The 18,031-nt window shown below is 45.5% G+C and overlaps 1 protein-coding gene across 1 annotated transcript in view; it reads left to right on the top strand.

Moving 5' to 3' along the window:
- The first annotated feature begins 374 nt into the window (after nucleotides 1–374).
- Nucleotides 375–18,031, top strand: part of LOC140206779 (uncharacterized) — a 48,392-nt gene continuing 30,735 nt past the window's right edge. Inside the window, exon 1 of the mRNA XM_072274992.1 lies at nucleotides 375–1,601. Within this exon, the coding sequence (XP_072131093.1) occupies nucleotides 375–1,601 (1,227 nt within the window). The remainder of the gene's footprint in view (nucleotides 1,602–18,031) is intronic.

Genomic DNA, 18,031 nt, shown 5'->3' with positions numbered 1-18,031 from the left:
GACAAGGAATTTATCTACGGGAACCTCGAACAAAACACACCAGTTTTGCTGTCTCTGTCCAGATATTTAAGAAGTGGAGCAAGGGATTCACTCGATCATCCTTCCTGCTCAGACTGTGCGGAGGGATTACTCAATTATCTGACCGACTGGCATGCCTGTCATTTGACACAGCGGGGAACTCATTCATCTGTTCAGACATTGGGAATAGATTCAATCAGCAAGTTCACTCTGGGACAAGGCCATTCACCTGTTCTGTGTGTGAGAAGGGATTCAGTCAGTCTTCCCACCTGTGGACGCACCAGTCAGTTCACGGTGGGTAGAGGCTGGTTGTCTGCTGAATTTGTGGTGAAGGATTCACTTGGTCATCTGACCTAATGGCTCACCAGCGAGTTCACACTGGACAGAGGCCATTCACCTGCTCAGACTGTGGGAAGGGATTCACTTCGTCACCTCAGTTACTGAGACACCAGTCAGTTCACACCGGAGAGAGGCTGTTCACCTGCTCAGACTGTGGGAAGGGATTCACTCAGTCATCTCAGTTACTGAGACACCAGTCAGTTCACACCGGAGAGAGGCCATTCACCTGCTCAGACTGTGGGAAGGGATTCACTTGCTCAACCAAACTGAAGTTACATCAGCGAATTCACACTGGAGAGAGGCCATTCTCCTGCTCATTGTGTGGGAAGGGATTCACACAGTTAGCTAGCCTACAAGCACACCAGTCAGTTCACACTGGGGACAGGCCGTTCACCTGCTCAGACTGTGGGAAGGGATTCACTTTGTCATCTCAGTTACTGAGACACCAGTCAGTTCACACTGGGGACAGGCCGTTCACCTGCTCAGACTGTGGGAAGGGATTCACTCGGTCATCTCAACTGAAGGTACATCAGCGAGTTCACACAGGGGAGAGGCCATTCACCTGCTCAGACTGTGGGAAGGGATTTGCTGAATCATCTCAACTGAAGGTACATCAGCGAGTTCACACAGGGGAGAGGCCATTCTCCTGCCCAGACTGTGGGAAGGGATTTGCACAGTTATCTGGCCTACAAGTACACCAGTCAGTTCACACTGGGGAGAGGCCGTTCATCTGCTCAGACTGTGCGAAAGGATTCACTTGGTCATCTCAACTGAAGGTACATCAGCGAGTTCACACTGGAGAAAAGCCTTTCACCTGCTCAGACTGTGGGAAGGGATTCACTTCATCATCTCAACTGAAGGTACATCAGCGAGTTCACACAGGGGAGAGGCCGTTCACCTGCTCAGTCTGTAGGAAGGGATTTATTAGGTCATTTAATCTGAAGCTGCATCAACGAGTTCACACTGGAGAGAGGCCATTCACCTGCTCAGACTGTGGTAAGGGATTCACTCAGTCATCTCAACTGATGGTACATCAGCGAGTTCACACAGGGGAGAGGCCGTTCGCCTGCTCATTCTGTGGGAAGGGATTCATTAGGTCATTTAATCTGAAGCTACATCATCGAGTTCACACTGGTGAAAAGCCTTTCACCTGCTCAGTCTGCGGGAAAGCATTCACTCAGTCATCTCATCTACTGAGACACCAGAGAATTCACACTGGAGAGAGGCCGATCACCTGCTCAGACATTGGGAAGAGATTCTCTCAACCAAATCAACCAAATGTGCATCATTAAGTTCACACTGAGGAGAGGCCGTTCACCTGCTGTGAATGTGGGAAGGGATTCATTCAGTTATCTATCGGTTGGCTAGCAGGTTAATATAGGGGGTAATTGCCCCCCAGCCCAGCCAAACTTAAGAAATCTCGTTTGGGTGTATGCTGCGCGATGTGTCCCCTGTTACAAATCAGTACCCCGAAATAACAAACAGTACACAATATGTGATTAAATGATTGAGCCTTATAATTCTTACTTTGACTATAGGGTTAGTAAAGAAAATAAAACAAAAAAAAAGCAAAAGGGTCCATTCTCTCTGTTCGCATCTTTTTATCTACCCCTGGCAAAAGACCGAACTCCAAAACCCTGTTATCTCTAGTCATAACCTAAGCATTGCTGCTACAGAGAAACCATTATCTCAGCAGTGAAACATTGCTGAGAGGCCGTTACTTTAACAGTGAAACCCTACTACGTGTTACACTTGTGACACACTACCGGGTTCACACCGGGGAGAAAGTTTCAATAAGCTGCATGCTGGATATTTGTCCATCACCGTTGCTGAATGCAATTTCGAGAGTGACTGTTGGAGCTGAGCTCTGCAATTATTGCTGCTGCTCCCCACACCCAGTTCTGCACCCTGGTCACTGGGTATGGGAGGAGTTTCTTCTGCTGCATATTCACCTTTAATGGGACTGGAGTTTAATATTCTGGATCTGAGACAAACAAATCAGTTCTATTTTAAACACTGTCTTTGGTACTAGTGAATTTATAACACACCTAGTGTACAATAGAGAGTCAACTCAGGACGGCTGGACCCTGCCAGTGATTCTGTTCCACAACGGTCCTTTTAAATCCTCCCCTGCTGTTCCCCTCTCACTCTCCCTGTGGTGATGAGTTCCAAACAGTCACCACTCTGTGGGTGAAGAGGTTTCCCTTGAATTTTCTGCAGACTGAAGAAGTCAATCTGACTGCAGTTCTGTCTGAGATGTTCTTCGTCCCTCTAATCTCTCTGCTGAGGAAGAATAACATTGGTAGTTAACCTCCTTAATCATGGCTCATTTCCACATCATGGGTCATTTTCCCTGCTTCTAAAGGGTTGTTAGAAAACACCACTGTCCTCTAAAGTTTGAAAGCAGAATGGGAAACCATTGGTTGGATGTTCAACAAAGCAGGGTCAGAAACCAGAGGCGGGTCTGCACAGGGCAGAGTTTGGGGCTCTAGACGATGGTCGGGGTAAGAACGTATGATGAGGAGGAGGGAATTAGCAGCGGGGCGTGGCAACGTATGTCAGAGGAGCAACATTTGGAAGCTGATTGACAGAGAAAACAATTTGGTTGTCTGACTGATGACACAAGCAATGCCTGTTGTGAGGTGCTCCTTTGTTCGAGGAACATGTGTGTGTTGGGATGGTTATATCTATTGAGGGAGTTGTTCCTGCTTGTTTATCCTGTAATATTATATCCGGGTGGTTATTATGGATTGTCCTATATGTAACAATGTATTTATTATCATAAAATTTGTAAGATTTTGACTCTAAAGCTGAACCAGGCTTGAATTTATGGTGCCTTAATGAAGTTTAGGTGGTCATTCATGAGTTTGTATTTTAAAGCAAGACTTTGGTGAATGATGTTTGCCACTTGATTTTACCTTTGTAAGTAATCAGATTGAGTTAAACTGCTGCAGGATTCTGGAATGTGTCGGATTGTGTCTGGTTTCTCTTGGCATTTTCTGCATTTATTGCCTTGTCTGTTTGTCTTTTATGTAGTTTTGATATATATGTGGTATATGGCATGGTGGTTAAGGCATCGGTCTAGTGATCTGAAGGTGGCTAGTTCGAGCCTCATATGGGCAGCGTGTTGTGTCCTTGAGCAAGGCACTTAACCACACATTGCTCTGCGGCGACACTGGTGCCAAGCTGTATGAGTCCTAGTGCCCTTCCCTTAGACAACATCAGGGGCGTGGAGAGGGGAGACTTGCAGCATGGGCAACTGCCGGTCTTCCATACAACCTTGCCCATGCAGCAGTCATCATCGAAAATTAATGGACAGCCGAAGATTTTTTTTTAATGTTTGAGAATGTTAACCACCTTGACCTGTATTTCCCCAAGGAAACCCTGTTTCTGGGAAGAGGTCTCCAACTCTGAGTCGGGCTCTCTATACTTCCTTGTCACCAGCTAGTCTGCTCAGATCATTGAGATGCCTCCCATGGAGGGTCATACTCATTCCACCGGTTAACGTGCTCTTCCATAGTGATGATTCATTTTTCTGAGTTGGCCTCTCATTTAAGTTTTCTGGTCTGTATTTCTTCTCAGAATTGCATATACCTGCATGGAGTGCTGAATCCTTTTTATTTTGTATGAAAATATATACTTTAGAAATATTATCAGGTAGTTGGTTGATTTTTTTAAATGTCTGTTACAGCTCTTCCTCCTTCTGATCTACTACTGTACAGAGTCTTGTCATCTTCAGAAGTTTTCGGATGACTCTGCCATAGTTGGATGCAACAGCAAGGGAGATGAGGCTGAGTACAGGGCTACGGTAGAAAGATTTGTCACACGGTGTGAGCAGAATTATCTGCAGCTTAATGTGAAAAAGACTAAGGAGCTGGTGGTAGACCTGAGGAGAGCTAAGGCACCGGTGACCCCTGTTTCCATCCAGGGTGTCAGTGTGGACATGGTGGAGGATTACAAATACCTGGGGATATGAATTGACAATAAACTGGACTGGTCAAAGAACACTGAGGCTGTCTACAAGAAGGGTCAGAGCCGCCTCTATTTCCTGAGGAGACTGAGGTCCTTTAACATCTGCCGGACGATGCTGAGGATGTTCTACGAGTCTGTGGTGGCCAGTGCTAACATGTTTGCTGTTGTGTGCTGGGGCAGCAGGCTGAGGGTAGCAGACACCAACAGAATCAACAAACTCATCCGTAAGGCCAGTGATGTTGTGGGGATGGAACTGGACTCTCTCACGGTGGTGTCTGAAAGGAGGATGCGTGCAAGTTGCATTTCATCTTGGTCAATGTCTCCCATCCACTACATAATGGACTGGGTGGGCACAGGAGTGCATTCAGCCAGAGACTCATTCCACCGAGATGCAACACAGAGCTCCATAGGAAGTCATTCCTGCCTGTGGTCATCAAACTTCACAACTCCTCCCTTGGAGGGTCAGACACTCTGAGCCAATAGGCTGGTCCTGGACTTATTTCCTGGCATAATTTAAATATTACTATTTAATTATTTACGGTTTTATATTGCTGTATTTATACTCTATTCTTGGTTGGGGCAACTGTAACGAAAATCAATTTCCCTCAGGATCAATAAAGTATGACTATGACTATGACTATGATCTCAGTGGTATTAATCTAAATGTGTTTGAGTGTGAATAGTCTTTTCTAAATATGTCATTTAAGTTCTTATTTTTATTTGTGAAGTTTCCAGATTGGAATGGGACCAAGATATTTTGCTGAAAGAAAACGCTAATAATGGGTATAACAAAGATGTATATTGCCTTTGTTATATTTGCTATGCCATGGAGATCAGCTTGGGAAATCTTATTAAGCCCTGAAGTTAATTTTGTCTTTTTTTTCGTTTTCACGCTATTTTCTGTTTTCTTTGCCTGTTTATATTACAGATGCCTGGACCAAAACGTTGATTCCCATCGATAGATGCTGCCTGACCTGCTGAGCTCCTCCAGCACATTGTGAGTATGGCTCTAGACTTCCAGCATCTGCAGTATCTCTTGTGTCCCATATTCTTGTATGTTTCCGAAAAAGACATGCAAGTAGGCAGAGAGGGTGCTGTGGCTCTGTTGGTAAAAAAGTTAAATCAAATCATCAGAAAGTTGACATGGTGTTGGAATGTGTTGAGTCAACGTGGATAGAACTAAGGAATAGCAAGAGTGAAAAGATCTTGATTTTTTTGGAGACCCCCAAACAGTAGTAAGTATATTGTCTGCAACTTAGAACGGGAGAAAGAAAGTGCATGCCAAAACAACAATGTTACAAGAGTCATGGGAGATAGTCAGCAGATATATTGGGAAAATCAGGTCGGCGCAGGATCCCAAGAGGGGGTTTCCTAGAATGCCCACAAGATGGCTTTTTAGAGCAACTCCTGGTTGAGCCCAGCTGGGGATCAGCTATTCTCAAATGGGTGTTGTGCAAAGAACAAGAATTAATTAGCACACTTAAGGCGAAGAACCACAGGGACAAGTGATCCTAAAATATGGGAATTCATCCTGAAATATGAGAAGGAGAAGCTAAAGTGAGATGTGTCAGTATAACCGTAGAATAAAGAGAATTACAGAGAGAAGAATTGCCATTTTTTTCAGAAAAGAATACTGGCAGGGATGACAACAGAATGGCTGGAATTTCTGGAAGCAATCTGGAAGGCACAGGATAAACCATATGTACCAAAGAGGAAGAAGTGTGCTAAAGACAAAATGATACAATTGTGGCCAAAGAGAAGGCAAAGCTAACATAAGAGCCAAAAAGAAGGCATATAACAGACCAAGCAATGGTGGGAAGTTAGTTACCGCACCCCATTTCTGTAAATCCCCCGACCTCTACAGCACTCACCATCTCTGCAAAACCCTCCACCATCCACTCGGGTGCATTCAGTCGACAGCTGACCCGAGAAAGACACTGCCCGTGGCGGATGGCAGGGCTTATAAAACACTCTCACGATTTTTGTTTATAAACCTACCTATTTGCACGGATATCTTGACTAAACCTCCTTGCACCTTGACACCTGTAAAAAAGCTATTTATTTTCCTCAGTTCCTTTGTCTTCGCCACATTTGTTGACAGGATGAGGTTTTCCTTTCCAGGTCGTCAGAGATGTCCTCCTTCTTCAAAGAATACATTTTCCCTTCCACCACCATTGATGCCTATCTCACACCCAATTGCTCTATTTCCTGAAAATCCGCCTTCACTCCATATTCCAGTCACCTCCACAATTTTTCTTATCTTCAATCATCAAACACATCTTTTCCTACACCCCGCCACAACTCTCTGCTTTCCTTGTCCATTCGTCTCCCCCCACTAATCTATTTGCTGGAATGTATGCTTGCAAAGCGAGGGAAGTGCTACGCGTTCCTAGTTACCTCTTCCTTCAGCACCATTCAGGATCACCAACAGTCTGTCCAGGTGAGGAACACTTCGCCTGCGGGTCTGCCAGGTTCTTCTACTGTATCCAGCGCTCCCAGTGCGGCCTTCTGTACCTCAGTGGAAAACCTCCTTGTCAAGCACATTCGTTCCGTCCGCAATAAAACGTATTTCCCGGTGGCCAATCCACTCTCCCTTCCCATTCCAACATGCCGGATCATTGTTGGACTGACGCGATGACAGCACTCCCAGGTTGGAGGAGCAGCACCTCATAATACATCTGTGTAGCTTCCAAGCTGACGGCATGAACATCGATATCTTTAACTTCTACCTCCACTTTTACTTCCACCCACACCCCACCCTCTCGGTTCTGTCTCCCCTCTTACCTCCTCTCTTGCCCATTGCCGATCATCTCCCTCTGGTGCCTTCTTTCCATCCTTTTCTCCCATAGTCCGCTCTCGTCTCCTCTCAGATTCCTTATTTTCAGCCCTTTGCGTATTCTGCCTACCACCTCACTCCTTCTCACTTCATCTCCCCGTTTCCCCACCCACTCACCTTCACTCTTATCTGGCTTCACCTATCATCTGCCAGCTTGTTCTCCTTCTCCTCCGCCCAACGTCTTATTCTGCACCCCCCCCCCCCCACCCCTTCCCTTCCATTTCCCAGGAAGAGTCTTCACAAGAAATTTCTGCTATGCTTCTCCCTCCCTCTATAGATGCTACCTGATCTCCTCAGTTCCTCCAACATTTTGTGTATGTTACTCTGCATTTCCAGCATTTGCAGAATCTCATCGGGACAGAGTGGAGAGTGCAGAAACTACATCGGGTCTCACTAATGTGGAGGAGGCCACAGCGGGAGAACAGAAAACAGTAGATGACCCCAATAGGCACGAAGGTGAAGAGTTGCCTCACACGGAAGGACTGTTTGGGACCCTGACTAGTGGTGAGGAGAGCGGTTTGGGGCAGGTGTAGCATTTCAGCCACTTGCAGGGTTGGCTTCCAGCCCCTCCACCCCTTCTTATCGCTGTAAACCTCTCCCTTTTGTGGACAACACTGCCACCCGGTGGTGATTTGCTACAATAACAGGCCCTCGTGATTTCTGGACACCGCTGTCACCAGCTTCTGCTCTGCCATATTAATGGTGAGAGAGAGAAATCTGATATTGCAGCCTGCTGAAATGTCCTTTCTTTTCAAATCTTTTTATTGTTATATTATACAAAAGAAATAACACCAGTACATCGAAGTAACAACACTTACAATGTCTCAAAGAAAAAAGACATTATTTTAAAGATTGAAAACAAAACGTTATAATAAAAAAGCACTACTAAGCAGAAAAAGTGTGGGGGGGGAACCCATTAGGTGTACAACCCGGAGCCATGCGTCATACAAAAAGTTTCTAAAAATAAACATCAAACCGCCAGCAAGAAAGAAAAATATACCAGAAAATTTACAATTTGACCGTGGAGAAAATCTATCAATCAGCTCAAATGATAATAACGAGAAAATGAGCCCCACCTTTTCTCAAAATCAAATAAAGATTCAAAGGTTCGACTTCTAATTTTCTCCAAACTAAGACAGAGCATCACTTGAGAGAACCATTGTGACAAAGTGGGAGCTGATGTATCCTTCCACTTCAACAAAATGGCCCTCCTAGCTATCAATGTAACAAATGCAATAACATGTTGGTCAGGCACAGAGATACCATGACTATTTTGAGGAATTACTCCGAAAAGCACAATTAATTTATTACGTTGTAGATTAATTTTAAGTGCTTTAGAAATTGTTGAAAAAACTGACTTCCAGAACTGTTCTAATATATAACAAGACCAAAGCATATGTGTCAGTGTAACTATCTCAGATTTACATCTGTCACAATAACAATCAAGATTAGAAAATATTTCAGAGAGTCTCTCCTTCGTCAAATGGTAATGATGTACAATATTAAATTGAATCAATGAATGACTTGCACAAATCGAAGAAGAGTTAACCAACTTCAAAATTCGCGTCCAATCGTCCATCATAAAAGTCAAATTGTGTTCTTTTTCCCAATCCTGTTTAATCTTAGATAAAGGACGCTTATCCCATTGTAATAATAAGTCATAAATTATTTCAATAAAACCCTTCGTCGAAGGGTTCATACTCATAATAGTATCTAACAGGTCAGTCTCCAATATATAAGGAAATGTTTATTCAAGATTCGAGGTTGTTTAATGTTATTTCCAGCAAACAAGTGTAAATTAGATCAAAATAATTATTACTCTGGCTCCGGTGCAGCAAAATAAAACACAATAATAAAAATATATATCCACAGCTTATACACTGCATATGGATTGTATGTCCATAAAGTGACACGAGGCACAGGATGCCTGTCCATAAGAGGACTGACAGGAAATGATAAACTCGCGGTTTAGCGGTATGGAAGGGTGTATCAGTGGGTGGAGTTGTTGATCAGCGTTATTGCTTGGGGAAATTAGGTGTTTCAGAGTTGGTAGTCCTGATGTTCATGCTATGTAGTCTCCTCCCTGATGGTCACGGCACAAGCTGTCCATGAGCTGGGAGGGTGGAGGTAGATTGTGGAAATCAGGCTGGTGTTTGTTCTTGAGACGAAATTTGGAGAATACCAATGAAATGGCTTTTTAGGACAGCCTGTGGTTGTGCCACGATGGAAAATGTAATTCTGGTTTGGGTGTTGTGCAATGAAACAAATTTGATTTGGGAGCATAAGGTAAGGGAACACTGAGGAGTCAGTCATCTCAATATGATAGAATTCACCCTGCAGTTTGAGAGGCAAAGCTACAAAAAGATTCATCATGATTAGTGGGGTAAGATGAACTGCAGATTCACGAGAGAGGAGCTCACCAAAGTTGATTGGAAGGAGACACCAACGGTAGAATCCCCTTATCTCAGAACAGATGTGTTGGAATTGAAGGGAGTCCAGAGGACGTTCATGCGAATGATTCCAGGACTGACAGGGTTAAAGCACGAGGAGCATTTGATGTCTCTGGGCCTGTTCCCGCTGGAGTTTAATGAGGTGGGGTGGGGGGGCTGGGGGGTGGTTCTCGAATATTGAAAAGCAGAGACAGAATGGATATGGAGAGGATGTTTCCTATGGTGGGGGAGTCTAGGACCAGAGGACACAGATAGAGTGGATGTGGAGAGGATATTTCCTATGATGGGGGAGTCTAGGACCAGAGGACACAGATAGAGTGGATGTGGAGAGGATGTTTCCTGTAGTGGGGGAGTCTAGGACCAGAGGACACAGATAGAGTGGATGTGGAGAGGATGTTTCCTATGATGGGGGAGTCTAGGACCAGAGGACACAGATAGAGTGGATGTGGAGAGGATGTTTCCTATGATGGGGGAGTCTAGGACCAGAGGACACAGATAGAGTGGATGTGGAGAGGATGTTTCCTATGATGGGGGAGTCTAGGACCAGAGGACACAGATAGAGTGGATGTGGAGAGGGTTTCCTATGATGGGGGAGTCTAGGACCAGAGGACACAAACAGAGTGGATGTGGAGAGGATGTTTCCTGTAGTGGGGGAGTCTAGGACCAGAGGACACAGATAGAGTGGATGTGGAGAGGATGTTTCCTATAGTGGGGGAGTCTAGGACCAGAGGACACAGATAGAGTGGATGTGGAGAGGATGTTTCCTATGGTGGGGGAGTCTCGGACCAGAGGACACAGACAGAGTGGATATGGAGAGGATGTTTCCTATGATGGGGGAGTCTAGGACCAGAGGACACAGACAGAATGGATGTGGAGAGGATGTTTCCTATGATGGGGGAGTCTAGGACCAGAGGACACAGATAGAGTGGATGTGGAGAGGATGTTTCCTGTAGTGGGGGAGTCTAGGACCAGAGGACACAGATAGAGTGGATGTGGAGAGGATGTTTCCTATGATGGGGGAGTCTAGGACCAGAGGACACAGATAGAGTGGATGTGGAGAGGATGTTTCCTATGGTGGGGGAGTCTCGGACCAGAGGACACAGACAGAGTGGATATGGAGAGGATGTTTCCTATGATGGGGGAGTCTAGGACCAGAGGACACAGACAGAATGGATGTGGAGAGGATGTTTCCTATGATGGGGGAGTCTAGGACCAGAGGACACAGATAGAGTGGATGTGGAGAGGATGTTTCCTATGATGGGGGAGTCTAGGACCAGAGGACACAAACAGAGTGGATGTGGAGAGGATGTTTCCTGTAGTGGGGGAGTCTAGGACCAGAGGACACAGATAGAGTGGATGTGGAGAGGATGTTTCCTATAGTGGGGGAGTCTAGGACCAGAGGACACAGATAGAGTGGATGTGGAGAGGATGTTTCCTATAGTGGGGGAGTCTCGGACCAGAGGACACAGACAGAGTGGATATGGAGAGGATGTTTCCTGTAGTGGGGGAGTCTAGGACCAGAGGACACAGATAGAGTGGATGTGGAGAGGATGTTTCCTATGATGGGGGAGTCTAGGACCAGAGGACACAGATAGAGTGGATGTGGAGAGGATGTTTCCTGTAGTGGGGGAGTCTAGGACCAGAGGACACAGATAGAGTGGATGTGGAGAGGATGTTTCCTATGATGGGGGAGTCGAGGACCAGAGGACACAGATAGAGTGGATGTGGAGAGGATGTTTCCTATGATGGGGGAGTCTAGGACCAGAGGACACAGATAGAGTGGATGTGGAGAGGATGTTTCCTATGATGGGGGAGTCTAGGACCAGAGGACACAAACAGAGTGGATGTGGAGAGGATGTTTCCTGTAGTGGGGGAGTCTAGGACCAGAGGACACAGATAGAGTGGATGTGGAGAGGATGTTTCCTATAGTGGGGGAGTCTAGGACCAGAGGACACAGATAGAGTGGATGTGGAGAGGATGTTTCCTATAGTGGGGGAGTCTCGGACCAGAGGACACAGACAGAGTGGATATGGAGAGGATGTTTCCTATGATGGGGGAGTCTAGGACCAGAGGACACAGATAGAGTGGATGTGGAGAGGATGTTTCCTGTAGTGGGGGAGTCTAGGACCATAGGACACAGATAGAGTGGATGTGGAGAGGATGTTTCCTATGATGGGGGAGTCTAGGACCAGAGGACACAGATAGAGTGGATGTGGAGAGGATGTTTCCTGTAGTGGGGGAGTCTAGGACCAGAGGACACAGACAGAGTGGATGTGGAGAGGATGTTTCCTGTAGTGGGGGAGTCTAGGACCAGATGACACAGATAGAGTGGATGTGGAGAGGATATTTCCTATGATGGGCGAGTCTAGGACCAGAGGACACAAACAGAGTGGATGAGGAGAGGATGTTTCCTACAGTGCAGAGTCCAGGATCAGGGGGACCACCTTCAGAATAGAGGGACCTCAATTTAGAACATGAGGAGGAATTCTCCTGCTGAATCTAATGATCGTGGCTGCTCTATTCTCCTGTGCCCATTCCCCCAGCTATCTGAAATGATTACTTATCTCCACCTTAAATATACCCAGCCAAGTGTCCTTCACACCCTGGGGGCAAAAAACCCCAAAGATTGTATACTCAGCTAGATAGATAGATAGACACATCACTGATCCCAAAACAAGTTATATGGAAGATGTAGAATTTCTGAAATTTCCATTCACCTCCAGTTAAAATGAGCGGCCCTTATCGATTCCTGGTGGCTCTCTCACCAAGAGAGATGTCAAACCTCTTTCCCTCATCTATCCTCCCCGTCTCCATCCCTGGTTTCTATCCCAGTTTAACTCCCCCCTTCCTCTCCCTCCACTATTCCTTCCCCCTCTCCTTCGTCACTCTCTTTCTCCCACGCCTCTTTTTCCCCGTCTCTTGCTCCCCGTTCATTTCTCACTCACGTCCACCTCATTTCCCGCTGTTCTCTTCCCTCCCTGTCGTCCCACCTCTCTCCTATCCCTGTTTCTCACCTCCGCCTCTCCACTCCCATCTCTCCTCAGTCTCTGCCGCTGACCTAGTCGCTCTCTCCCCAAGTCTCTCTCTCCCTCCCTAGTCTCCCAATCTTCCTCTACCACCACTCATCCTGTCTTTCTGTGGTTCCGCTATCCTCTCTCTCACTCCTCTCTCCCCCTCCTTAAGGATATATTTTCATCAAGGAAAACGGCAATCAACACTCAGCATGGCCATGTGCTATTCTGTTAAGAAATACACACCACTGAACAGAAATGAAAGATCAGTCCAGAAATATGAAAAAAACCATCACCATTAGGCAGTGATTCGCATTCTGGGCGGTTACGTGTCCCGAGGGGGCTTTAGGGGCAAAAAACAGTGGTCGGGAGGGTTCGAGATTCACTGCAGGAAGAATGTGGATACAATAGAGAGAGTGCAGAGGAGATTTACAAGGTCATTGCCTTGACTGGAGAGCGTGCCGAATGAAAATAGTTTTAGTGTACTTGGCCTTTTCTCCTTGGAGTGACGGAGGATGAGAGGTGACCTGATAGAGGTGTATAAGATGATGAGAGGCATTGATCGTGTGGATAGCCAGAGGCTTTTTCTCAAGGCTGAAATGGCTAACACAAGGGCGCATAGTTTTAAGGTGCTTCGAAATAGATATCGAGGGGTTGTCAGCGGTAAGTTTGTCACGCAGAGAGTGGTGTGTCTGTGTAATGCACTGCCGGCGGTGGTGGTGGAAGCAGATACAATAGGGTCTTTTAAGAGCCTCTTAGATAAGTACATAGAGCTCAGAAAAAGTAGAGCGCTATGAACTAGGGAAATTCCAGGCAAATTCTAGAGTAGGACACATGGGCGCCCCAACATTGTGGGCTGAAGGGATAGAGCTAAGAGCTGGAAAATTAATTGGGAAAACGGTTACAAGGCTGGAGAAGAGATAGTATTATGGGATGGGAAGCCTGGGGAGAAAGAAAGAAAAGTGGGGGAGGGGAGCCTGGAGGGTGGAGAGCAGGTAAGGAGTTATAGTGAGAGGGACAGAGGGAGAAAAAAGGGGAGGGAATAAAAATTAAAATATATATTCTTCCGTTACATTTTTGTCTAATGCGACGCACAAGTGCAAGGTTTACTGTAAGTCCTGAGTTAGTCCTGACGAAGGGTCTCGGCCTGAAACGTCGACTGTACCTCTTCCTAGAGATGCTGCCTGGCCTGCTGCATTCACCAGCAACTTTGATGTGTGTTGCTATTTACCTCAGCAGACTGAACAGTAGCTGTCCATCAAGTAACACCGCCCTTGGTCACCATGGCAACCGACGAGCTGCTCTCTCTCTCTCTCTCTCTCTCTCTCTCTCTCTCTCTCTCTCTCTCTCTCTCTCTGTTTCCATGGCAACCCACAAGCTGACAGCAGTAGTCGGTGTCGTTGTAAAAGTGTAAACAGGAGCTGAAAGGCAGTTCCGCCCCCTCTCTCTCAGCAGAAATCCAAAAGTTAGTCTCAGTTCTCTCTTGTGCCTTAAAGTGACAGTCCACGGCAAAAAGGCACCCTGAGGGTACATAACAGAAAAAACCGCGGCGGAGAGTAGAGGAAGGTTTGAAACAGAAGAAACCTAGTGACAAAGAGGTCTCTGTTTGGACTCTCTCTCGCTCTCTAAGTAGGCCATGAGGATGAGTTTGAGTTCCATTCGAATATGAAGTTGTGACTGTCACGTAGTTAATCCACAAGAGTGGGTTCTCTGGTGAGGGGGAAACCTTTGTGAATACCACTTGTGTGTTACCCTTGTCTGGGTGTGGTAGTTCACTGGAGAAAGACACCCCTGTGGCAAATCACTGTTGGAGTTATTTCATATGTCGTGGAACTGGATAAGTGGCTATCACATTGTGTGTTTGGGGCAACCTTGTGGAATCTACTGGTGTGTCGACCCTTGCCTGGGTGGTGGTTCCCCAGAACAGAGTTCCCTTTGTGATAAGCTACTGTTGGTGATAATCCATACGCGGATTCTGTTTCAGTATCCTGTGGCCACCACTTTGGGATGACCCGTAGCTGAATCCGGGTGTGGTACCACTTTCGTTGAAAGGATATTTGTTGAAGATCACTGACGGTGATACTTCGTGTGTGGAGTGGAACAACTTCGGAGATAAAACCTATTACTATTGTTATCTTGTATTGTTGTCCTGGAATCTGTGGTATATCGACATAATTGCCTTCTCACAACATTCTCACAAACATCTTGCATTAATTAACCTGACATTGAACTGAACTATCTTACATTCCATCATAAGGCTGTACCCAATTACCTCCTAAGCTGGAAGAAGCTTGGCTTTTATATATTCCCACACTTATATATGCATGACTTTGCTAACCTGTTTGATTTATCTGGTTATATATTACTGATATTACTATTTTGCGTAGTTACTAAGCTTGGCTTTTATATATTCCCACACTTATATATGCATGACTTTGCTAACCTGTTTGATTTATCTGGTTATATATTACTGATATTACTATTTTGCGTAGTTACTAATAATAATATATATATATATATATATATATATGTGTGTGTGTGTGTATATATATAAGGCATCCATTAGTCTTGCAAGACCATGGATCTGCGCCTGGAAAGTCTTCACTCTCCAGGGCGCAGGCCTGGGCAAGGTTGTATGAAAGACTGACAGTTGCCAATGCTGCAAGTCTCCCCTTTTCACAACACCGATGTTGTCCAAGGGAAGGGCATTAGCACCCATACAGCTTGGCACCAGTGTCGTCACAGAGCTCTATGTGATTAAGTGCCTTGCTCAATGACACAACATGCTGCCTCGGCTGGGGCTCGAACTCGTGACCTTCAGGTCGCTAGTCCAATGCCTTAACCACTTGGCCACGTGCCCACACTAATAGAAGTAGCATTAGTTAAAAGCAATACCAGACTCCAGGTGTTTTTGCATTGCTGCTGGTTCTTTAACCCGTTACGGGGACATAACAGAATTCGGAGACTAAAGATAAATTAAGTCAAAGGCAGGATAGCTCCTTACAGGGAAATCTTGCTTGACAAATCTGTTAGAGTTCTTCGAGGAAGTCATAAGCAGGATGGACAAAGAGAGGCAGTGGATATCATTCACTTGGATTTTCAGAAGGCATCTGATAAGGTGTCACACATGAGACTGCTTAACAGGATAATAATCAGAAGAAATACTGGCATGGATAGAGGAATGGCTGACAGCCAAGAGTGGGAATAAAAGGAGCCTTTTCTAGTTGGCTAGCAGTGACTAGTGGTCTTCAGGGGTCAGTATTCAGTCCGCTACTTTTCACATTGTTTGTCAGTAATTCGGATAATGGAATTGATGGCTTTGTGGCAAGGTTTGCAGATGATACAGAGATAGGTGGAGGCGTCGGTAGTGCTGAGGAAGTTTGTGATTGCAGCAGGGCACAGACAAATTTGAAGAATGGGCAAAAAGGTGGCAGATGAAATACAATATTGGATAATGCATTTTGGCAAAGGGAACAATAGTGAACTATTATCTGATTGGGGAGAAGGTTCAAACAACAGAAGTACAGAAGGAAATATGAGTCCTCGGGCAAGACTCCCAGAAGGTTAATTTACAGGTGGAGTCTGTGGTAAAGAAGGCAAATGCAATGCTGGCATTTATTGAAAGTGAAGTAGAAAATATAAGCAAGGAGATAATGCTGGTACTTTACCAGACACTACTTAGGCTGCACTTAGAATATCTGGGACCCATATCTCGGAAAAGGTGTGTTGTCGTTGGAGAGAGTCCAGAGGATGTTCAAGAAGATGATTCTGGGGATGAAGGGGTTAAGATATGAGAAGCATTTGCCAGCCTTGGGCCTGTACTCCTGCACTGACACGTTTAATAAATGCGGGTGGGGCATGTTAAATCTCACTGAAACCCACCGAATGTGGGAAGGTCTGGATAGGGTGGATGAGGAGAGGACTTTTCGTATGGTGGGTGTAGCCATAACAGAGGGCACAGCCTCAAAACTGAGGAGCCACCTTTTAGAGTAGTTAAGGAGGATTTTATTTAGTCAGTGAGCAGTGAATCTGTGGAATTCTCTGACACAGCTGGCAGTGGGGGCCAAGTCTGTGGGTACATTTAAAGCAGAAGCTGTTAGTTTGCTGATCAGTCACGGCATTACACGATATGCCGAGGAGGCAGGTGCATGGGGTTGAGTGAGAACCGGGATCAGCCGTGATAGAACGGCAGAGCAGACTCGGTGGGGCTGAATGGCCTAATTCTGCTCCTACATCTTATGGACTTATTCTGCTAGTGTCTTACAGAATGAAGATTGACACAAAATACTTACTACATTCAGCCGCTATTACTTTGCTCTATTACTGACTCGCCAGCATCACCTTCCAGCAGCACAATATCAACTCTTGCCTCTCTTTCACTCTTTATATATCTGAACAACTTTTGATACTTGATTATTATTGGCTCACTTACCTTAATTTTGCATCTTGTCTCTCCTGTGTGTTTTTTTTTTTAGTTGTCTCCTGTTGGTTATGTAAAAGCTTCCCAATCCTCTAACTTCCCACTATATTCTTGCTATATTATATGACCCCACTTTTGCTTTTACCAAAAACAGGAGAAAATCTGTAGATGCTGGAAATCCAAGCAACACATACACAAAATACTGGAGAAACCTAGGAGGCCATTAATAATATTTCAGGATAAACAGACAGGAACAACTCCCTCAATAGATAAAACCATTCCCAACACACACATGTCCCTCGACCAGTGGAGCACCTCACCACAGGTATTATTTGTGTCATCAGTCAGACAAACAAAAGATTTTCTCTGTCAATCAGCTTCCAAATGTTGCTACTCTGTCATTCGTTACCACGCCCTGTTGCTGATTCCCTTCTCCTCATCATACGTTCTTACCCCGACCATCGTCCAGAGCCCCCAGACTCTGCCCTGTGCAGACCCGCCTCTGCTTTCTGACCCTGCTCCACTGAACATCCAACTAATGGTTTCCCATTCTGCTTTCGGTCTTTAGAGGACAGTGGTGTTTTCTAACAACCCTTTAGAAGCAGGGAAAATGACCCACAATGTAGAAATTAGTCGTGATTAAGGAAGTTAACTACCAATGTCATTCTTCCTCAGTCCAGAGATTAGAGGGGTGAAGAACATCTCAGACAGAACTGCAGTCAGCAAGACTTCTTCAGTCTGCAAAAAATTCAAGGGAAACCTCTTCACTCACAGGGTGGTGACCGTTTGGAACCCATCACCACAGGGAGAGCGAGAGGGGAACAACAGGGGAGGATTTAAAAGGACTGTTGTGGAACAGAATCACTGGCAGGGTCCAGCCAGCCTGAGTTGACTCTCTACTGTACACTAGGTGTGTTATAAATTCACTAAGTACTGGAGACAGAGTTTAAAATAGAACTGATTTATTTGTCTCAGATCCAAAATG

This window comes from Mobula birostris, chromosome 13 (genome assembly GCF_030028105.1).
Source record: "Mobula birostris isolate sMobBir1 chromosome 13, sMobBir1.hap1, whole genome shotgun sequence".
Lineage (NCBI taxonomy): Eukaryota > Metazoa > Chordata > Chondrichthyes > Myliobatiformes > Myliobatidae > Mobula > Mobula birostris.
Note: the sequence above shows the minus strand (reverse complement) of the source record. Positions and strands in the feature narration are given on the sequence as shown.